General features: G+C 41.0%; 1 protein-coding gene across 1 annotated transcript in view; it reads right to left on the bottom strand.

Annotated features, from left to right (window-relative positions):
- Nucleotides 1-8,328: 8,328 nt before the first annotated feature.
- Nucleotides 8,329-24,143, bottom strand: part of BFSP2 (beaded filament structural protein 2) — a 37,894-nt gene continuing 22,079 nt past the window's right edge. Inside the window, 3 exon segments of the mRNA XM_070726558.1 lie at nt 8,329-8,473; nt 19,021-19,238; nt 20,863-20,994. Coding sequence (XP_070582659.1) covers nt 8,467-8,473; nt 19,021-19,238; nt 20,863-20,994 — 357 coding nt within the window. The 3' untranslated portion in view covers nt 8,329-8,466.

The raw sequence follows: 24,143 nt of genomic DNA, 5'->3' as shown, positions 1-24,143 counted from the left end.
GCACCCCATTTTTTGGGGAAGGGAGCATTGGAGGATCTCCCATGGGGGCCAAGAAGTGCAGTCTGAGCTGGTTTCCCTGTCCTGGTGTGTGTATGTGTGTGTAAAGCAACTTTGCCTGCAAAGGACCCACCGGGGCGAGCCCGGAGCTGTTTTGGGAGAATTCTGTGGGGCCCAGAGATGGGGAGCGGGATGCCGACAGAGGCGGAGGGGAGCTCAGGGCTGGACTCCATAGTCTTGCTGGGCTGCCCGAGGAGGAGCCCTGCTCCAAGGTGGGAGGCAGAGGAGGAGAAAGCCAGAGAGATGGGCGGATCGGGCGGGGGGCAGTGGCATGAGGCCAAGGGCGCCAGCAGGTAGAGATCCTGCAGGAACGGGTGATGGGGCGCAGTGAAGGGCCGGCTCTGCACCAGCCAGTACAGCTCACCAAAATCACCGCGCTCGAAGGCCAGCAGCACCCGCGCCTTGGCCAGGCTCTTGCCTGAGCCTGACACCACCAGCCGCAACACCTCCTCAGCCGGCAGCAAGCCCAGGAAGCGGTCTAGCCAGCTTGGATTACCCACCTGCAATAGCGCCTTGCATATGCACAAGACCTGCTCGGCCAAGAAGCATGGCAGGATGACGTCCAGAGGAGGAGGAGAAGCCGCAGCCTCCGCCACCGCTGCAGCCACCACAACAGGAGCCGCACTGGGCTCCAAAGTTTGCAAAAGTTTCCGCGGCTCCTCTGTGGCTGGGAGGCTCAGCAGGGAAGGAGGCCATGTTTGGGCATGGGAGTCCAGCCCCCCTCGCCTGCCTTGGGCCCGGCCCCCTCACGCCCCTGGCCTTCTGCCACTGCTTCCTGCCTGCCCAATCCACCCCTCTCTCTGGCTTTCTCCTCCTCCACTTCCTGCCTTGGAGCGGGGCTCCTCCTTGGGTGGCCAGGCAAGGCTACGGAGCCAAGCCCTGAGGTCCCCTCCATGCAGTAAGAGAGCCCACGCACCCAGTCTCAGGTATGCAAAATGAAAATGATTCTTAAGATGAGGCAAACAAATCTTAAACCCCAGGTTCATATCACGAAAAGTTCGTATGAAGTGGCATTTGTAAGATGAGTTATCACTGTACTTATAATAACATAACAAGGGGGAGGGAGATTGACCTAACAATAGCAAAAAGAAGCAAAAAAAAGAGAGAGCAAAGGATTAAAAAAAAGAGAGAGAGAAGGTAAATGAAGATGCTTCATTTCCACAGTTTCTTCACGTGTAGATGTCTTGGTTTCCATTCTTTCCTTAAAACAGCCACTTGGCTTTTGAGCTGCTTGTGCTGGCGTTCTCTTTCCTGCTCTTCTAAATCAATTTAGAGGAGGTCTTCCTGGTTGCCTCTTCCACTCAAATCTGTTGCAGTGTCAGTCCCTCCTCCTCTTTCAATAAAAGCTGCAGTCGCTGCCCTGCTGGTTTCACATGCATTTCTTCAAATGCAATCCCCATCTTTTGCAACAATTCCATGCCCTCCTTATATGAGCATGCTCTAAAAGACTGATCCTCCTTAAATACTAAAACAGCTGTAGGGAAAACCCATGTAAATTTTATTCTGTTTCCAAATAGGATGCTTGTAATTGGTCTCCAGGAGACCCTTTCCAGGAGAGTCTGTCTGGAGAGATCTCTCAGAACTCTTATATCATTTTCTCCATGTTTTAAGTCAGCCAGTCTTCGGAAATGTCTGTAAAGTTTCTCGGCTTTGCTTTCACCTGAAAAGAAATGACTATGTCTCTCTGTTGCATATTTCTGTGGCCATAATTACAGTGGGCTCATTCGATATCACATGGATCAATATCAACATGAAAAAATCTAAGCCACACCTGAATGGCCTTAGATAAATTTACTTCTTCTCCAAACTGTTGCTTGAAACCACAAAAACGTAAGTTATGTCTCTTCTGGCAATCTTCTAAATTTGCTATTCTAGAGTTTAGTTACTTTGGGATCTCAGTATTTTTTCTGGCCTGGACCTTCATCTCCCTTTTAATTGATTGTATTTTCTCTTTTTGCTCTTGTGTGCCTTTTTAAAGATATTTTACATTGTTAGCAAAACCTCCCAATACATCTTCCAGGGATTTGAATCTCTGTTCCATCAAAGTAAACATTTGTAACAGTTTGTCTATTTTTCCTTCCATACCTGGGTTGTCTCCGCCTTCGGCCATATTCCCTTTGTCTGTTACTCACTGTTTTTCAGTTCCAGAATCCAGCGACATCCTATAGCCCCTTGATTTTTCAAACTTTCTCTTCACCTCTCCTTGTTCTCCTTAAATTTCTCTCTCCTTCTATCCAACTTTTGAGGAGTTTAGCGGAGTTTTTGGGAGTTTCTATCAACTTTTCAAAACATTTTCAAGGAGCCTCCTGTGGTTGAGTCTAAAACCTTTGGTGACACATGTGAAGTCACTAGTAGTTATCTTTGTAGTTGTCATCATGCTAGACATATTGAATGTTCTTTTAATATTTTTCCAGAAGAATATGAACTTTAATTCCACATATTTTTATTTGACTTAATTTACTAAAATCCTTTGCCACTTTCAGTTTCAAATCCCGATCTTATTTCACACTGTCACTTTGGTCTGCATCTATAATGGTGCCACCTGTACATTTCTCCACGCCCCTCATCTTTTGCCAGCTCCTTATTACCTAAGCAATCTATCCGTGACCGTGAGTACTCACTTTTGTCCACAAATAAGGTTTTAAAGGCTTGCCAGATATCTAACTATTTTTCAAATCGCAGTGATACAAATCGCAGTTTTAAAAGTCTTTTGCGGGTTTTTTGATCTCTTAAGTGCTAACGCTTCTTAATTTGCCTTTCCACATCTTTCAGATACTCATTCTTGGGATTCTCTAAAAGTCAAATTCAAATCACTTTGTTTCTTTGTCGATCTACTTACTCCAATCAACTTCTGAATGTCACTCTATTGCTTCCTTGTATGTGGATGTTTTGCTATGGCCGAGTGTCTGCCATGGCAGGCGCATCGGTTCTTTCCTCCCGAAGCTGCAGGGTAGTCCTCGCCCTTCGATGCAGTGGTGATCTACCTCTAAGGAGGCAAATTGCTGGGAGGGAGAGGCAATTTTTAATTTTTTTGTGCTAATCGGATTGCAGAAACTGGCTGTTGTTTGCTGCAAGGAGGTAAGTTAATAACTATAAATGCGTATAGAATGTTCACATTATTAGACTTATTTTTTAAGGACTGCTTTATTCTTGTTCTAGACAACTTAACAAAATGAAGAAGATTTTTAAAATAAATGCTTAATCTGAAGAGGCCCAGTGCTATTGTATTCGCTTTTAATAACAACAACAACAATAATAATAACAACTATTATTATTATTATTATTATTATTATTATTATTATTATTATTATCGTCATCATCATCATTTATTAGATTTGTATGCCACCCCTCTCCGCAGACTCGGGGCAGCTCACAACAAGAATAGTAACAATATAACAATGTAACAAATCTAATACAGTATTTAAAAAACATCTAAAACCCCATCATTAAAATCATACAACACAAGCATACCATACATAAACTATATAAGCCTGGGGGAGGTGTCTCAATTCCCTCGTGCTTGGCGATACAGGTGGGTCTTAAGCAATTTACGAAAGACAAGGAGGGTGGGGGCAGTTCTGATCTCTGGGGGGAGTTGATTCCAGAGGGCCAGGGCCGCCACAGAGAAGGCTCTTCCCTGGGGCCTGCCAGACGACATTGTTTAGTCGACAGGACCCAGAGAAGGCCAACTCTGTGGGACCTTATCAGCCACTGGGATTTGTGCGGCAGAAGACGGCTCCAGAGGTATTCTCGTCCAATGCCATGCAGGGCTTTATAGGTCATTACCAACACTTGGAATTGCAATTGGAAACTAATCAGCAGTTAGTGCAGGCCATGGAGTGTTGGAAAGATATGGGTGAATCTAGATAACCCCATGATAGCTCTTGCGGCCGCATTCTGCACGATCTGGAGTTTCCGAACACTTTTCAAAGGTAGCCCCATGTAGAGAGCATTGCAGTAGTCAAACCTCGAGGTGATAAGGGCATGAGTGACTGTGAGCAATGACCCCCTATCCAAATAGGGCCGCAACTGGTGCACCAAGAGAACTTGTGCAAACGCCCTCCTCGCCACAGCCGAAAGATGATGTTCCAATGTTAGCTGTGGATTGAGGAGGATGCCCAAGTTGTGGACCCTCTCCGAAGGGGTCAATAATTCCCCCCCAGATAATGGACGGACATGGATCCAGTAAGCAGGTGGCGGAACTCACAGCTCCAATGGCCTTGTCCACTTCATCAGGTGTCACCAAGTCAAACTCCTCCAAGACAGGTGGACAAGGATGGGCCCCATTCACTTCAACTGGCTCATTGTCAGTCGACACTGCTATCCAATCAGTCAAGGTCCGTCCGGATCTGAGTGATTTTATCAGCAAAAAACATATTGAACTCCTTGGCACTGCTCTGCAAGGGCTCCCCAACTTCCCCGTGGTTAAGAAGGAAGCGGGTCACCCTAAACAGAGTGGCCAAGCAGGATTCCGCTGATGCAATCAAGGCGGCATGATACATGCACCTTGCCACCTTGAGCTCCACTTTCTAAGTCTTAATATGAGCTCTTACAAGTGTTCTGACATTTCAACTCCCAAAGTTCCTTAGTGAACCAAGGAGCTCTTCGGGGTCTACTGCCACAGAGAGGTTGCAATGGTGCAATTCGGTCAAGACCTTCCATCGCAGCCCTATTCCAGGCCACGGCAAGAGACTCTGCCAAGCTGTGGACAAGTAAATCTGGTAAAACCCCAAGTGCCCTCTGAAAGCCCTCTGGGTCCATCAGGCATCTGGGGCGGAACCATCTAATTGGTTCCACCTCTCTGCAGGGGAGGATTGGAGCCAGGAAGTCAAGCCATAGTAGAAAATGGTCTGACCATGACAAAGGCAACACATCTAAGCCGCTTTGTCTCAGACCATTACTCAATTGCTCGGAGAGAAATATCATGCCGGGTGCGTGTCTCCCCTCGTGAGTCAGACCCTGAACTACTTGATTCAGGTCCATGGCTGTCATGGTGGCCATGAACTCCTGTGCTATCCCGGAGGACCTGCCGAGCAATGGTAGATTGAAATCCCCCAGGACAATAAGTCCAGGGAACTCCACCACCAACCCAGACACCTCCTCGAGCAGCAAAGGCAGTGCTGTTGATATGCAGCTGGGAGGCAGGTACGTAAACAACAAGCCCACCTGAACCCCTAAGTCCAACTTCACCAGGAGGGACTCACAACCCGCAATCTCAGGAGCAATGAGTCTACGTAGGCAAAAAGTCTCCTTGGCTATGATAGCCACTCCTTCCCCCTTCCCTGTGGTCATGGCCATTGAGCTCACATGGCCGGAACAAGAGATCGCTTTCAAGCAGCAATCCCTTCCCCCAGAATGGCTCACCCCGTGACTCCCACCATATCACCATATCTGCCTCTCCCCAGCAAGACGGGAATATTCTGGCCCTCCACCACTCCAGAGATAGACACCCCCATTCCTCCTGCCTCTCCATTGCCAGGTAGACTATACTCATTCATACTAGAGTAGTACCTCTAGATACGAGTTTAATTCGTTCCAGAAGGGAGCTTGTATGTCGAACAACTCGTATCTGGAACAAAGGGCTTTAGACTTTGTTTTTCCCCTCCGAGATAACCAGAAGCAAGGATTCTTGCGCCACCTAGTGGACACTTGGCTCGTATCCCGAATTTGAGCTCGGGTCTCGAAAAGAAATTTCTCTCCCCTCGTGGCTCGTATCTTGGAATACTCGCATGTGGAGCAGCTCGTATCTAGAGGTACTACTGTATTTCTATTTGCCTCATACATAACGTCCCACCCACCCCAATCATTCATTCCATGCATACCTTCCCACCCATCCCAGAAATCCATAATTAAAAACCCTCCCCAATAAATTAGCTAAAACATTAATTACTAAAATCTCCATAAAATACAATCCCATTAATAATACTAAAATGCCAAATTACCCTTAATACTAAACTGCCAATTACTCTAGATTACTCTCTAAATTTAGTAGTAATAAACATTAATTATTAAATATTATTTTAAAATGATAAAGTGCTTAAATATAGGAGGTAATTAAGTTCATTAGTCAATCAAGTCAGAAATAAAACACCAAGTTCTAAAAAGGGTAAGTTCTAGAAAAAATTCAGTGTTATAGGGGAAGTGTCTGAGTCCTGGGCATAATAACTCTGTCCCCCAGGCTCTTTGCTGCCGGCCGCTGCCACCAGCTAGCACTCTCAGGTCTTTTCTCTGAGTCAGCAGTCGTCTTTGCTCTTCCACTCTTCCGGCCCTCCCTGGCTCTTGTTGTTTGATCTGGTCATCTCTCAGAATCTCTCTTGTTATCGGGTGGTATTTCCAACCCTCCAATCCTTCGGCAACACCATATAGCCTCAATACAAACTCCAAGTGGTCTCAGTAGAGTGCGCCTCGGCCTCCTCCTTCCTCTCATTGGTCTCTTCTTTCACGTTTCTCCATGTGACAGACCCTCCAGCACCAGGTGCTCCCACCATATAGCTCCTCGGCGTCTCGGGTCCATGCGCTGGGAACAGGGCAGTCTCGGACATTGATCTTCTCTCGCCCCTCGCTTTCTGGTCCACACTCTTGCCTCTCATCTTTCATCTTCTAATCTACACATTCTGAGATCATTCTTCAGGGGATCCCTTGAATTTAGGAGACTTCCCTCGAGTTCAGCTCGTCTCGGCTGATTTTTTCTCAGTTTTCACGGCTGGCTTGGTTAGCTCTCTCTCCCTTTCACTCTCTCATTCACCCCTGGCAGTGGTGACTCAGTGGCAAATGGCGGGTGCCATTCTACCACATCTCAGCTGATCCGACTCCAGGCCTGCCCACGACCCATACAGCTCTTATCGCCACGGACACTGCCGAATCGAGGATCTTCAGAGGCTGGAGCACTCCCCCCCCGGACATCTAGAACAAAATTGCTGGCTCGAACTGATACACCCCTATATTTTTGATGTTATGCCGTAGTCCGGCAGAGCTGCAGTTTCCACCCTCCTTCTTGCTGCCCCGCCGGAACCGGAATAAAGCAGAGAATAATTATACTTGTAGAAAGCCACATCAATTTTAACAGGATCTGTAGAAGTATAATCTGAAATGTAGCAGTGTCCTGTTTAATATTAAAATAAGGCAGCTGAATTAAACCCTGACTTAGTCATGTTTGGAGTAGATTAAATAATTGGGAGGAGTTAGTGTGATTACATTTAAGAAAACTTTCTGGCATTAATATAGCACCATATTGTACATTTCTCCAATTCTTTGCTATTTCTATGGGTCAAACACCCATGCACAGAAATACACAGCAAACAGTTTATATTTTCTGCACTGGTTGCTAGGAGGCAAATTGTGGAAGGCAGAGGCAGATTTGTATTTTCCTTGTTTTTCTCCCCCAAAACTAAGGTGTGTCTTATACTCTGGTACATCTTATACCCTGGTATTCACTTGTTAGTTTAGGGCTCTGTTGAAATCATTGTTCAAAATTAAACAAATGGTAGCCTAGAAAACATCCATATACTTGGAGAGTGCAATCAAAAACAAATAGACAAATCCCAAAGAACCTAAGATTAGTGTAAATATTTCCAGTGAATAGTGCACAAAGCTTACAAAGCTTATTTTGTACAAAAATACAGTGATGCTTGTCTTATGAACTCAATTGGTTCCAGGACGAGGTTCATAAGGTGAAAAGTTCATAAGACGAAACAATGTTTCCCATAGGAATCAATGGAAAAGCGATTAATACGTGCAAGCCCAAAATTCACCCCTTTTGCCAGCCGAAGCACCCGTTTTTGCGCTGTTGGGATTCCCCTGAGGTCCCCTCCATGGGAAACCCCACCTCTGGACTTCCGCATTTTTGCAATGCTGCAGGGGAGTCCCAGCATCGCAAAAACGGATGCTTCGCTAGCAATGGAAGTCCAGAAGTGGGGTTTCCCAGCAAGGGAACCCTCAGCGAAATCGCAGCATCTTAAACTCCGGGTTCGTATCGCGAAACATTTGTATGACAAGTTGTTCGTAAGACAAGGTATCACTGTACAATTTAGATTATACTGTTCTGCCACTCTGATTCCTCAATTGTTCCTTTAATTAAAACACAAGTAAATCCCACTGATCACTGGAGTACAACCTCCAAATTACATATATACAATTATAAAATTATTTTAGTTGCTCGGTATTTTTTAAAAAATTGGACAATAGTACTTGAACCTAATATTTTATTCTATTATACTTTTTATGCAAACTAGTCATTTAGGGCATTTAATATAATTAGGCAAGTTGGCCTGCTTAGATTAGCAGATTAAAAAGAAACTTTATTGTCATATTTTCTATGAACACTTGCCAATAAAATGCTTTTTCTTTGAATGGTGATAATTGTCTTCTGCCAAGAAAGAGATCAGCTGGAAGTTGGCAAAAAATGCCATGTTATTTCCTAAAAAAAGAACAAATTGTTAACTTATTAACAAAACAAAATTATTAATGTTTGCAAGAGAAAATAAGAAAATTACAATGCCCAAATACATTTTGTATATGTATGTATTTGTATGAAGAGTTAGCAAACATGCCTAGTATGGAGTACCATTATGGTTCAATGGAATGGATGCCATTTAAAAAACAATTAAAACAATTCTAATTCTTGTAAGATTTTGGTGATCTCATTTAAGATTTGTGAACAATAAACTCAATGCAAATGCTTTAAAGAGTTCTCTTAAATCTCATAAATTTTCCACTATCAGAAAGATTTCTCTCTTTGAAATGTTACCTCCTGAAATTCACAATTTCTTATGCAGGAATGATTAGTAAGAGCTATGCCAAAAACGGTATACTTAGGATAGTCACCTAATTTGAAGCAATGAAGAATACTTTTCTCTTAATTTTAAAGTCTGAATAAGTGTTAGAATGCAAATGAAGTTACTAAATTGGACTTTATGCTTTTTATTTAAAGTGTAGGTATGGTAATTTCAAATGCAACATGTTACACCTAAATTACGCACCCATTTTGAGGGGGATAATTTTTCCCCTCCCAGAACCAAAGATGGACAGTCAACATAATCCTTCGGAGGCAATATCCACAGCCATTCGGTCTTGTCAAGGTTAAGTCTCAGCCTGTTTACTCCCATTCAGACCCTCACAGCCTCCAGGCACTGGCACATCACATCCACTGCTTCACTGAACTGATACAGGGTGGAGATATATAACTGGGTATCATCAGCATATTGCTGGTATTTTACCCAATATCTCACCCACTTTCATGTAGATGTTAAATAGGAGAGGAGAGAGGACCGAACCCTGAGGCACCCCACAAAGGAGAGGTCTGGGAGTCAACCTCTGTCCTCCTGCCAACACCAACTGCGACAGACCAGAAAGATAGGCGGAGAACCACTGTATCAACTCCCTTGTCACAGAAGGATATCATGGTCAATGAGAGCGAAAACAGTTGAGAGGTCAAGTTACACCAAGATAGAGGAATGACCAGAGCTCACCAGAGTGACCAAAACAGTCTCTGTGCTGTAGCCAGTTCTGAAGCCCGATTGAAAAGGATCTAGATAATCTGTTTCATCCAATGACCATAGGAGCTGAAGTGCCACCACTTTCTCTACAAACTTTCCCATAAAGAATAGGTTGGAGACTGGACAAAGGTTCAGCTGGATCTAGGGAAGGTCTCTTGAGGAGGGGCCTCACAACTGCCTCCTTTAATGGTTGTGGGAAGGACCCCTCCCTTAAGGAGATGTTAACCAAAGCCTGAAGCAAGCCTCATGTCACCTCCCTGCTGGCTGGACCCAGCCAGGAGGGGCACAGGTCAAATAAATAATGTGGAGGAACTCATCACTCCCATAGCTTTGTTCATATCCTCAGAGTCACAGGCTCAAATTCATCCCACATAATAGACTAAGACCTACCCCTGTCACCTTGGTCCAAATTGCCCAATCAGAGTCCAGGTCCATCCAAATCTAGGCAACTTTATCTGACAGAAACTGAACAAATTCCTCAGCTCTACCTTGCAAGGGTTCCTCCGTTCCATCTACATTTAGAAAGGAACATGTGGGGTCACCCTAAAGTGGGGCAGCTGGGCGCAAATCCATTGACACAATAAGTGTGGAAAAATGTGAACATTTTGCCATCCGTATTTCCACTAAATAAGTCCTAATAAAGGCTCTTAAAAGTGTTTGGTCAGATTCGTATTTACTGATTCTCCAGCATTGCTCTAGACATCTCTTCTGGTGCTTCATCTCCCAGGACTTCTTGGTAAACCATGGAGATTTCCTGGATCCACCACCATAGAGAGGTCAAAAAGGGCAATCCGTTCTAATGCCTCCAATGACATCCTCAAAGTTACACAGGATCTATCAGGACCCGAAACTATTGTCTGTGATTTATCCCTAAATACCACAATTTGCTTCTTACTCTGCTATACAGCCCCAGACTATGACATCGAACATGCTAACAAATTATCCACATTACTAACATGGGCAACCAACTGCCTATACCCCATTATCTTCCTCGGAGACCTCAACCTACCACACATTAACTGGTCCTTAAATGAATGCAGCACGGAACCCATCCATTCTACTATATCTAATACCGTCACCTATCTGGGACTCGACTAAGTAGTAACTAACAATACCAGACTTGATAACTGTCTGGATCTTATCTTCTGCAACAGCAAAAGTGCAATATAGGGCTTACAAATAACAGAACCATTTTCCAATAGTGACCACAGCATGATAAACTTCAATCTCAACCTAAACCATACTATGATCCACCAAAATAATACAACACCAAAATTCAATTTCAAAAAAGTGAACTACGAACTCATTGAAGCCCACCTCTCAACATTAAACTGGAAAACTCTATTCGCTGAATGCTACACTACTGATGACTACTACAACACATTCCTACTCGAAATTAAAATTATCATCAGACTTCATGTACCTCTAACATGTACCATAAACAAAAAAAATAACCTCCCCATCTCAATAAGAAAATTACAAACAAGAAAAAATCTCTCTGGAGGAAAAACAAAAAAGGACAAGTTTCCAACTTCAAAAGCCATTATAAAAGCATTTGCAATCAAATAAAAGCAGAATGCCTGAACTACTACAGCAAACAAGAGGAAAACCTCCTACGCAACAAATCTAATAGAGCTTTCTACAACTTTGTCAACAATAAACTCAAAGACTCTAGACCTATCCCACCTCTCAAAGGACCCAACAATAAAAAATACCAAGATGATTCATCCAAAGCCAATCTCCTCAACTCTTTCTTCGGCTCTGTCTTTGTTAACAGCAATGGCTCATCCCCCCAATTTCATCAATCGCACCTCAAACTCCCTCAACAACCTAACCCAAGTAGACTTCTCTGAAGACCGAGTTGAAAAAGCATTACGTGACCTTAAACCTTCTCTATCAGTCGGACCAGATGGTCTTTGTGCTTACTTCCTAAAAAAGCTCTCTTCTGCCATAGCTAAACCACTAAGCATAATTTTCGAAAAATCCTTCAGAACCAGCACACTTCCTAAACTATGGTCGAAAGCAATGGTCATCCCCATCTTCAAAAAAGGAGACCCCTCCCTTGTTGACCAATTTCACTATGCTGCGTCCCATGCAAAGTCATGGAATCAATTATAAACAAATCAATTACTCTCCATCTAGAAACTAATAATTTGCTCTCTAACAAACAATTTGGTTTCAGAAAAAAAAATCCTGCAACCTGCAGCTCTTCCACTGCAAAAATATATGGACAACTCATCTAGATCAAGGGAAATCTATCAATGCAATTTATATCGACTTCTGCAAAGCCTTTGATTCAGTGGTCCACGACAAACTACTCCTAAAACTCAAATCCTATGGCATCTCAGGATCCTTCCACAGCTGGATTACAGCATTCATGTTAAACAGACAACAAGTGGTCAAAATAGGAAGCACCATATCCACCCCCGTCCCAGTTAAAAGCGGTGTTCCCCAAGGAAGTGTACTGGGACCAATGCTCTTCATTCTCTACATCAATGACCTTTGTGATTACATCGCAAGCAACTATGTCCTCTTCACCAATGATGTAAAACTCTTCAAAATCACCGATAACACAACTACTCTCCAAAAAGACCTGAACTCTGTTTCTGAGTGGTCCAACGAATGGCAACTCCAAATCTCAACTAGCAAATGCTCGGTCCTACACATTGGGAAAAAGAATCTGAACTCCAAATACGAACTGAATAATCAAATTATCACAGATAATCCCCACTCTATTAAAGACCTCGGTATACTAACAACAAAAGATTTAAGTGCCAAAGCCCACTGCAACAACATAGCCAAGAAGGCTTCAAGAGTTGTAAACCTAATCCTACGTAGCTTCTGCTCTGGCAATCTCACGCTACTTACCAGAGCTTACAAAACTTTTGCCAGCTCATCCGTTTGGAACCCATATCGCATCTCAGACATCAACACTGTTAGTACAGGGTACATGTTTGTTAGGGTTTGCCACTGTAAACGTGTACTAACTCTTTAAACTTGTACTATCACTGTAAAATTGTACTGTCACTTTAACTGTTAAATATTCTAGGCTGGTTCATCATTAGAGGGTGCCAGTACTCCTTCCCTCAAATGACGCTGTGATGCACATTTCTGCTCAGTCATTATTACTTTGCCTTGAGGGGAGAGTGTATTATGCTTTCAATTATCAAGGAGACTTTTTCGTACCCGTCTAGCCCAGAATGGAGATATGCTAGCTCATTTGACTGTGATGAAAGGTATTTTGGTGGAGCTGCATGCAAAGGAGCTTATTTTCTCAGAGATACATCAGGTGTACATAATCTTATCTTAACTTGATGTTAGCTATGACGCCTATGTATCATCGTTAGGTGTACTGTCTAAATATGAACTGACTTTGACTGAGATTACAGGGCGTTTGCTGGAAGAATCGAATCTTCGAAGAGACCGTTTGCAGTTCAAAGAGGAAAAGCCTCAGCAAAAGGTTTTTGTGGCTAAAAATATTTCTGTTAGGACTTGCTACATTTGTAAACAAAAAGGCCATATCGCAAAGTTTTGTCAACAGAAGAAGAAATCTGGTGACAGCTGTCTGACTACCAGAAATGTTATACAAACCAGGAATGTTAAAAATGGTTTGTGGGTTGTCGATAGTGGGTCAACGCATTGTTTAGTTAATGATAAGAAATGTTTTGAGAAGCTAAATGCCAGTAGGGAAAGCGTTTGTTTAGCTAACGGATGGAAAATTAATGCTTCTGGGGAAGGGAATGCACACTGTTTATTTCTTAAAGGAACAGTATTCTCTTTATATATTCCTCAAGCAAGGTATAATCTGCTGTCTGTAAATGTTCTAACAAAATTGGGTTACTCTGTTTTATTTACAAATGATCATTGCATTATTGAGAAAGAGGGGTGTAAAATTGTTGCTGAGTTTAAAGACGGTTTATATGTAATTAATGTGGAGAAACAAGCAAAGACAAATGCCATGCTTAGCAATGTAAAATCTCATGGTAATTGTATTCATCTTATGCATAGAAAAATGGGGCATTTGAATTTTCAATTGGTGAAAAAGACAATTGGGTTTGTTGATGGTATCAAACTTAAACCATGTTTTAAATATGTAGATTGTAATATTTGTCTTGAAGAGAAAAGCCAGGTTACCCCTGCAAACCTTTATGGAGGATTTAAAACTGAAGCTATCTTGGAGCTAGTGTTTGTTAATGTGATAGGTCCAATGAGAGTAACTAGCTATGATGGTTCACGGTTTATTTTAAGCATTGTGGATCATTATTCTAGGTTTGGTTTTGTGTATGCAATGAAGACAAAGGCAGACACCTATAAGTTGTTTAGTGACTGGCTGAAATTTGTGGAAAGAAAAATGAACAAGAAGGTTATTAGTGTGGTCTCTGATAATGGAACAGAATTCACAAACAAGAGATTTGTTGGTTTGTTGAAGGATTGTGGAATAGAACACAGGCTGTCTGTGCCTTATAGGCCACAGCATAATGCATTTGTTGAGAGTAGAGGCCAGACCTTACAGGCCATGATGAGAACCATGATTAGGGATTCTGGTTTGCCAGGACAGGTGTGGTCTGAGGCACTATTATGTGCAAATGTGGTCTTGAACAATGTAGCTCACTGGACTACTGGAGAGATACCTTTTACTAGGTGGTATGGTAGGAAGCCTGACTTGAGCTATCTTCATGTATTTGGGTCACCAGCATGGGTGCATATTCCATCTCAGATCAGAAAGAAAGGGCAACATAGAGCAAGGTTGTTGTATTTTGTTGGTTATCATAATAACCACAGATCTTTTAAGTTCTGGGATAAGAATACTGGTGTTTGCAGGTATAGTGCCAGTGCCAAGTTCCTAGAACAGGCCGGATGGAATAGGGTAGAACATTGTAAAGAGACAAGGAAGGAAGTTATTGTTCAATCTCCTTTGTTTGTAGAGAAGGAGAATAGATGCGAAGTTAGAGAGGAGTCTGATGGATCAGGTAGTGAGGAGTTAATATCTGAGGACACTCCTGGTATATGTGAAAGTGATCCGGTGGATTTTAAGAATGAAGTGAAAGAAGAACCAGTGCCAAGTACTAGCAATGTTGTTATTCCAAGGAGAGGTTCTAGGATTAGGAAAGAGCCGGATAGGTACAAGGCTTTAGTAGCTTGTGCAGGCATGGAACCATCGCATTATGGAGAACTCAAAATGTTTCCAGAGAAAGAGAAGAGGCATTGGCATGATGCAATGGACAAAGAGTTAGCTGCCATGAAGGAGTTGGATGTTTATGAAGAAGTACAGTTACCTCCTGGAGAGCATATGGTGGGATCTCATTGGGTATATAAAGTTAAGACTGAGTCCAGTGGTGCTCTGAAATATAAGGCTAGATTAGTAGCGCAGGGTTTTTCCCAGATGGAGGGTGACTATGATGAAGTATTTGCTCCAAGTTTAAGAGTGGCAACTCTGAGAACAGCATTAGTGTGGGCTGCGAAACACAAGTATTGTGTGTACCACGTTGATGTTGAAATGGCATATTTGCACGCGCCGTTGCAGCATAAAGTCTTTATGAGAATTCCACCTGGTGTCAAGCATGACAAGGGTCAGTGTTGGAAGCTTAAGAAAAGCTTATATGGATTGAAACAATCCAGTTTTGAATGGAATGTCATGATTGTGAAAGCACTAGAAAGTATGGGATTTTGTGCGAGTAAGGCTGATCCCTGTATGTTCCTGAGAAACAGAAAAGATTCCAAGGAAATGTTGTTATTGTTTGCAGATGACATTGCGATCATAGCTAGGTCTGTTGAAGCTGTACATAAGATTGAGCAAGATCTGGAAAAGAGATTTAGGATCAGAAAACTTGGAGAAATTAGCCATTATTTAGGCATTGACATTAAAACCAAGACTGGTGTTAAGTTGTCACAAGCTAGAAAGATTAACAGTCTACTGAAAAAATATAATATGGAAAGCTGTAAGGTTGCAAGGACTCCAATGGAGAGTAGCTTTGTGCACGGAAACACAGAAGGGAAGGCTGTTGATAGGGAACTTTATCGTTGATTGGTTGGTAGCTTGTCTTATTTGGGACTTTGGTCATGGCCTGATATTGCTTTTAGCATTAATCAGTTGGCGCAGTATAGCAAGGAGCCAATGGAATATCACTGGATATCCTCTGTTAAGAAGATTTTACGGTATTTAAAAGGGACTATGTATCATAGTTTGTTTTTAGAGCCAGATGATAATTTGAAACTGGTGGCTTATGCGGATGCTGGTTTTGCCTCGGACAGTGTGACCAGGAAGTCTACTACAGGTTTAGCGATATTATTTGGAAGTGCCTTAGTAGGGTGGAAATCCATTAGACAGCAGCACATCAGTATGTCTACGATGGAAGCCGAGTTTGCCAGTTTATCACTTTTGTGTACAGATCTAATAGTATACCGGCAATTGCTGATGGATCTCGGTGTGGAATGCCATAAACCAGTTGTTGTTTATGAGGACAACCAGTCAGCATTGGCCATGGTAAAGAGTAGAGCTGTAAAAAAATGCTTGAAACACACAGATTTATGGTATTGTAATGTAAGAGAGTGGGTTAAGGATGGCCTAATCTTGGAATACTGTGAAAGTTCTGATAATCTTGCTGACAATTTCACCAAGGCGCAGGGAACTAAACCGCATATTGATAATTGTACTAGATATAACCTGAAACCTTAAATGGGACTGTGTTTAAATGTCAACCCCTAAGAGGGAGATTGTTAGTACAGGGTACATGTTTGTTAGGGTTTGCCACTGTAAACGTGTACTATCTCTTTAAACTTGTACAATCACTGTAAAATTGTACTGTCACTTTAACTGTTAAATATTCTAGGCTGGTTCGTCATTAGAGGGCACCAGTACTCCTTCCCTCAAATGATGCTGTGACGCACATTTCTGTTCAGTCATTATTACTTTGCCTGGAGGGGGGAGTGTATTATGCTTTGTGCGTATTTTATTGTATTTGCTTGGTGCTTGTTATGGAATTGTTTCTATCTTTTGTCTATATGTAAATAGTACTTATTAAGCATAACTAAGTCTGTGTCTTTGTTTCTTTGGCTTTATCATACACCCACATTCTGTTAAAATTCTCTGCTCAGTGTATGTCGAAGGTCTCTTAGCCCAGCTATACCAAGACATACCAACAAATATCCTTGAAAATGTCCAAAGATACTTCACCAGAAGAGCCCTCCACTACTCCACTTGAAACAGAATACCCTACGAGACTAGACTTTCAATCCTGGGCCAAGAAAGCCTAGAACTAAGATGCCTTAAACAAGATCTAAGTATTGCCCACAAGATCATATGCTGCAACATCCTGTCTGTCAGCAACTACTTCAGCTTCAACCACAACAACACAAGAGCATACAACAGATTTAAACTTAATATTAACCACTCCAAACTTAATTGTAAAAAATATGACTTCAGTAACCGAGTTGTCGAAGCGTGGTAATTACCGGACTCCATAGTGTCATCCCCAAACCCCCAACAATTTACCCTTAGACTATCTATGGTTGACCTATCCAGATTCCTAAGAGGTCAGTTAGGGGCGAGTATAAGTGCACTAGATTGCCTTCCGTCCCCTGTCCTATTGCTCTCCTATATCTCCTATACCTTTCTTGTATTCCTATATCTCTTCTATTCTTTCATTGATATGTTCTATTACTATATCTTCTTTTCTATTCTTTCTTAGATATATTTTACTATGAGTATCTCCTCTATAACCTTCATCATGTATTTTACTATGTGTGTGTGTGTGTGTGTGTGTGTGTGTGTGTGTGTATATGTAGATTGTTCTGAGTTCGGGGTTTGCCCCGTGTAATATTTTGAGTGTCTATGCGACGTTTCGGTGAAATCACATTCACCATCATCAGGCTGAAGTTTTAAGCTTCGTGCTGTTGTAAATATGGAATGTTTGCAACTGCCATTTCTTCCTTATATATAGTGTTAGGGGTGGAGATTTGGTTTGAATGTAGCAAATAGATTGGGTGACTATGTTTTAGTGATTTGATTGGTTGGTGGAATCACAATTACTTGAAGGATTGACATGGTGATTATTATGAAATGTTTTTTTTTTGTTTAAGGCTGGTTTCCAAATCTCTGGTAGGCGGGACGTATCATCTCTTTTGTTTATGCAGAGGGGGTGTTTCTCAATCTCTATTGCTTCCATAGTAATTCTTCTATATAAATTTTCTGTTTCGGAAAGTAATTTAGTTTTTTCAAAGTCAATTTCGTGCCCTGTTTTTTTTATGTGCTGGACAAGGGAGGAAGTCTTTTCTTCTTTTTTAACTGCATTTAATGTCTGAGTGTCTGGAGGAGGAGGAGGCGGAAAGCCAGGGGGCGGGGAGGAAAGCAATTGGCCAATTTCTTTCTCGCCTTTAGGGAGAGGAACTGTTGCTGCTCTGCCATAGGGTGCTTTCCTCCCCGCCCCCTGGCTTTCCTCCTCTTCCTTGCCGCCGCCAGACGCTCAGCAGCAGAGTGGAGGGGAGATTCGGGAACTTAGTATATAGATTGTAAAATCTCGTACACTGCTGCGGGCTGGGCAAATGGCCTCAGCGGGCCGCATCCGGCCCGCAGGCCGTAGTTTGGGGACCGCTGCTGTACACAAATGTTTGTGAATGTTCCCAACAGTTTCTTTCTCCACAATGAGAAATTCAATGACACGCTGCTTATAACGTACATCACTTACAGACACTGTTTCAAAACACTGCTGCAGCTATGCTATCTGTCTGAACAAACACAAAATTTACATGCGCACGCCTGACAATTCAAATAATGTATATCTAAAGTTTTGCATTCGCACCATTACTGTAGACTGAGAAAAAAAATGTGGTGCATTACTTTCTGGGTAACCCTCATAGTTTGATAGTTTGACAACTGCCTGCTATTTTTTGCTCTGATTTTAAAAAGTAGTACTGTACTGTAGTGTACTTAAACTTTGAACAAACTGAATCATTAGCTGACAATGTTTGCAATCTAGAGAGACATCAAGTTGGAGAAAGCGAATATGTGAATAAAGTGTGTGTTTAACTGCATTCCTATTTAATAAGTAGTATTTGTGATAGGTTCTTAATTATTAGTTATTAATAAACTGCTTGGATTTTCTTATGCAGAAATACAGTTCTTCAAGCAAAGAACCAAAATGGCACTGGTTACATATGATGAGCTCAAAAATCTTAACAAGAGGATATGGACTACAAAAGATGGCAAGAAGCATTGATATGGCACCTGAATTTAGCTGCTGGAGGGAATGTATTAGTTTTGAAGGATGTCCTGATCCCTCCCATAATACAGGTGCTGATAGAAGGAGCATGTTGGGCAAACCAGGAATTCTATCATTTTATATTAATGTAATCCAAAGCTAGGAATATTTTACTTTCCAAGTCAGCTTACTCTGGTTTCCCCTCTTTCATTTGGCCCAGACATGCTATTATGTAAATTCAACATACAATTCTCACACATGAAAAAGAATACCTGCTTTCCTTCTCTAGGAGGCAGTGATATGCAGCAATGTCTGATTCGAGTTCTGTTTTAATGGACAGTAGAGCTTCATGATTTCTTTGCTGCTGCTCAGTTTCTCCTTGGATTTCTCTTACCTCTGCTTCCAGTTTGGCAATGACAGAGCCTAAATTCTGAAGCTCTATATCATGCCAATGCTTGACATCATAAAGAGAGTTTTCTAAGCCTCTCTTCTGTAAAGACAAAGCATCCATGAAATGTTGAATATTGAATCTTTTGAATTTCTGTCTTTAGATATACAATTATTAAATCCATATATACTAGGTTTTCAAATACAGAATCCTCCTCTCAAATACATATTAATTTCTATAAGAAAAAGATATTAATAAATGATTCCTGCAAAATATCTACTAGGCACAGACATAGTTCCCTCTAAGCTGAGCAGTGAGCAATCGCTCACTTAAAAATCATCATCAACTCAGAGTTTTTCAAACCTGCCCAGAAGCCGAGAGGGAAAGAGTGAGAGGGAAGGAGAGAGAAAGGAAGAGAGAGAAACAGATACAAAAAAGAGAGGAAGGAAAAGAAAAAGAAAAAGAATGGGAGTAAGGAAGAGAGAAAGAAAATCAAAATCTAGTTTGAAACTAGCTCAACTATTTAAGTGGCATTTTGATATTGATAGAGTTGCCCTATTATGAGCTCACTGTTATAGACACACAGTACAGTATTTTATTTTGAAATTCTCTGAGGCAAAACAGGGTGGGTTTTTTATTTGTTTGTTTGTTTGTTTATTTATTTATTTAATATTTATGTGCCGCCCAGTCCCGAAGGGGCTGCCGCTCAGACACTATACTTTTCCGCCCACCCCCCCAAAAAATTAGAGGGAACACCGGGCACAGACTAAAGAATTCCAGTCAAAGAATTTATTTGGCCATCAAAATAAATACTGACCAAGAACATTTAAATAATACTAATGTTGCTGCACTTAATATTTTGGTAAAAGGTCAAAAATATTTTTCTGAATGATATCAATGTTATCCCCATATTATCATACTATCAAGTTAACGTGGATAATTTAGTAATGGTAGTAATTATTACTGTTTTATTAGAAAGTAGGTTCTAGTTCATGACTTATAAAAACTAGTAGAAAGTGTTATTTGATAATAAACAGATTAGAGCTGGTCAGCTGTTTATTAAGAATGCACTAGAAGCCCCCAAGCTTTGGGGACCATTTGATATTTTCAAAACATGTGAACTCAAAAGCAAATGGTCATTCTAGAGGTGAGGGAATCCAGTTCATAAAATGGCTATTCTACTGTAATATGTATGAGGAAAAGAGACAATTAGGCATTTTAATAATGGAATGGAAAAATTGTGATGTCTAAAATGTAGTCTTTTAGCGTAAAAGTTTTATATCTTAAACGGTATTTGCTATTTTTCAATTAATTTGAAAAGCCTAATGGAAGAGATCAGTCCAGACTTTAAATAAGATCTGTGCATTCTTTTCCTAAACTGGCTGCTTGGGAGAAGAACAAAATCAGTTTTATTTTTATCTAACTCCTAATATACACTGCTTTACAGCTTATTCCTGAGAGGTGGCCTTTCAAAGTAGAAAGATAATACCACAGATAAATTGAAATAATTGAAAGAAAGAAAGTTCAAAGGAGAAATTACTAAACTGGCATGTTGCATTAATCTAGGCTTTTATGAGTTATGTTTGTTGAATAAATACTGCTTTTCTATAATATTCAGATAGAAGCCATACAGGTTTACTAAAATTCCAAGTCAAAATAAAGCCAAACACATTTTCACATAATATAACAGATCAGGAATTTTTGCCAGAGGTGCCTAGTCCCTTACCAGTGTTTTCAGTGATTCAGTCTCTACTTGCAGGCTTTGAATTTTGCAAGCTGTTTCATGAAACTCTGCCCTTAGGGATTCAGCCAACTCTGCCACTTGCGTTTGTACAGCAGGCACTGTTTCTGTGGATTGCTGACATAACAGTGATAAACAAAAAAACATTGTTTTATTTTCTAATCTCTCCTACATAGGCATATTAGAGAAAAATGAAAGGGAAATTATTTTTAGATCCAGCCTTTTGATTAACATAAATAAATATGATTACTGAATAGAATGTCAGAAGAAAATGGAAATAAAAATTATGGCTAATGAGCTAATGAGTAGTGCTTCAGATTGCTAGGAAGAAGTGTTGAATTTGTCTGTGTAAACACCACACCTATTATTCACTTCAGTGGCTCTATCTTGTTTTCAGGATTGTGGCTGTTCTAATGAGTCACAGATAAAGGCTACATTTCTTTACATGAGGAAATATCTCTTCCTAATCAAATCAGAAGCATTGGACAGTCTTAATAATGAATAGCATTACATTAACCCTGCTGTTCCATTCACAAACACTATACTAAAGTTCTGTTCCTGGGTCTATTTGACCCAGACCGCAAATTGTTCATTTTAGGTACTTGAAAGCTTTTCTCACTTGGAAACAAGTTTGAACATTTCTGCACACAATGAAATGAAAATTGAAATGAAAAAATTAATGCTTATTGGTTTATTTTGCTCATAAAAGGCGCCCCCCCATTTTTGTGAATTTTATTTCAATTTATAGATAGTTTTGCCTGCAAAATGTGTTCTTTTTGACTAAAGTTGGAGTGGGATTGGTAGCTTGAACATTTCTGAACATAAGAGAAATATAAATGAACTGAAAAAAATGATGCTTATTGGTTTATTTTGCTCATAAAAGGGCCCCCATGCTTATACTCAAATAGGCTTATACTCAAGTAGGCTTATACTCGAGTATAAGTAAATAAACCGATAAGCATCATTTTTTTCAGTTCATTTATATTTTTCTTATGATCAGGAATGTTCAATTTTTGTATATCAAACCTTTTGGGGAAAATTCCTTGGAGATTTGTAGCCTAAAAAAATATAAACTGACACGAAATGTTCAAAACTGGGGGGGGGGGCTTTTTGATCAAAATAAACCAATAAGCATCATTTTTTTCAGTTCAATTTTCATTTTGTTCAGAAATGTTCAAACTAGTTTCCCAGTGAAAAAAGTTTTCAAAAAGACCAAATGTAAGTACTTAAAATATTTTTTTTGTTTCAGGTGAAATAGACCCAGGAACAGTACAAGTGTAGGTAAAATTTTGCCCAGAAAAAAGTTAGCCCCCACCCACCCCCAAATATTTTTATGATGATCAGCAATGTTAAATTTAGTAAATCAATGCCTAAGATATTAAAAATGTTTCTGATTTGGAGCCTAAAAAAAATTTAAAGTGAAAATGGTTGCAAGCATTTGGGGGGGGGGGTCAGGCCTTATTTCTGACTTAAAAAACCCCAAAGCATCATTTTTTTCAGTTTATTTATATTTCTCTTATGTTCAGAAATGTTCAAGCTACCAATCCCACACCAATTTTAGTAAAATTGAACGCATTTTGCAAGCTAAACTATCTATAAATTGAAAAACAGTTCCCAAAAAGGGGGTGGCCTTTTATGAGCAAAATAAACCAATAAGCATTAATTTTTTCAGTTCAATTTTCATATAATTGTGTGCAGAAATGTTCAGACTACTTTCCAAGTGAAAAATGTTTTCAAATTGACCAAACATAGGCACCTCAAATGAACAATTTGCAGTCCGGGTCAGGGTGACCCAGGAACAGAACTTTAGGGACTTTTTTTCAGCAAGAATGAAGCCCCCCACACCCTAAAAATTCTCATAGACTCTCTGAAATGATTCAAAGTCATGAAATTTCAAGTTTCAGATATGCAGGGAAAACTTTTTACAGGGTCTCAAAGTTCAAAAATGGGTCTCATAGACCCAAGCAGAACACCAATAGATGCACACAACTGGGTTAGATCTAGATTATACCAGTCTCATTTCAATCCAGTAAAACTGATGACACTTAAGTGAGATAATTTGACCCATAAAATTATACTGTAAGTATGACTATTATAGGCAAGAACTTAGCCAGTGAATTTATAATTGCCTAAATTTCTTAATTTCCTTCAACAGTAGCCAGCTTTTATCATCATCATCTATCCTACTACAGATATGCAAAGATCCAGCTCTGGAGAAGTCTCTTAAGAAGGAAAGGGATGAAGAGGATGACCAACAGAAAGATGGCTAGATTCAGTTATCCTGATTAAGTGCACCATTGGGAGACTTGAAAAAAACAAATTAGGGATAGAGCATTGAGGAGAAAAACTATGTGGTAGCTAGAAATGAAAACAGCACACAATCATTCTATTGATGAACAATTCTGGAGAAATCAAAAGCTTCCCATACTTGTTAACCTTCAGATTAGCCTGATAAATGCTTTTGATTTGGGTGGGTAAGTATCCAATTTACATTTGGGAGTTTTTATTCTTTCACTTAACAGTTCCACTTGACAATTTGAAGTTAACTTTTGATAAAATGGAACGTCAATAGCTAGATTCTTTTCATCCTGGCACAGCTATAGATAATTCTAGTTGCAATTTGGAACTATCAAAGAGTATCCTAATAGCCTAATTTGAATGTCTATAACTTTTTTCCTTTATGTACCAAGTTAGAGACATCCACAATGAGGATTATTATAAAAGTCAATATGGGAGCTGCAACCATATACAGTAATACCTCATGATACGAATTTAATTGGTGCAAGGAGGAGGTTCGTATGACGAAAGGTTCGTAAGACGAAACATTGTTTCCCATAGGAAACAATGTAAAGTCAATTAATCCGTGCAACCAAAAAAAACCCCAGAAAAAAACGGCTTTCGGCGACTGCTGGGAAGCCGGGCGGCTGTTTTAAAAGGTGACAGCCGGCCTGGGGGGCTTCCCAGCACCCCCCCAAACCCGGGTTCAGGGTTCGGGGGAATGCTGGGAAGCCCCCCAGGCCGGCTGCGACCTTTTAAAACAGCCGCACGGCTTCCCAGCTGTCTCCTGAAGCTGAACGCCAAAGCCGAACTTCTGCGTTCGGCTTCGGGAGACAGCTGGGAAGCGGCGCGGCTGTTTTACAAGGTCGCAGCCGGCCTGGGGGGCTTCCCAGCACCACCCCGAACCCCCCCCGGGTTTGGGGGGGTTCTGGGAAGCCCCCCAGGCCGGCTGCGACCTTTTAAAACAGCCGCGCCGCTTCCCAGCTGTC

The sequence above is a fragment of the Erythrolamprus reginae genome, chromosome Z (genome assembly GCF_031021105.1).
Source record: "Erythrolamprus reginae isolate rEryReg1 chromosome Z, rEryReg1.hap1, whole genome shotgun sequence".
NCBI lineage: Eukaryota > Metazoa > Chordata > Lepidosauria > Squamata > Dipsadidae > Erythrolamprus > Erythrolamprus reginae.
Note: the sequence above shows the minus strand (reverse complement) of the source record. Positions and strands in the feature narration are given on the sequence as shown.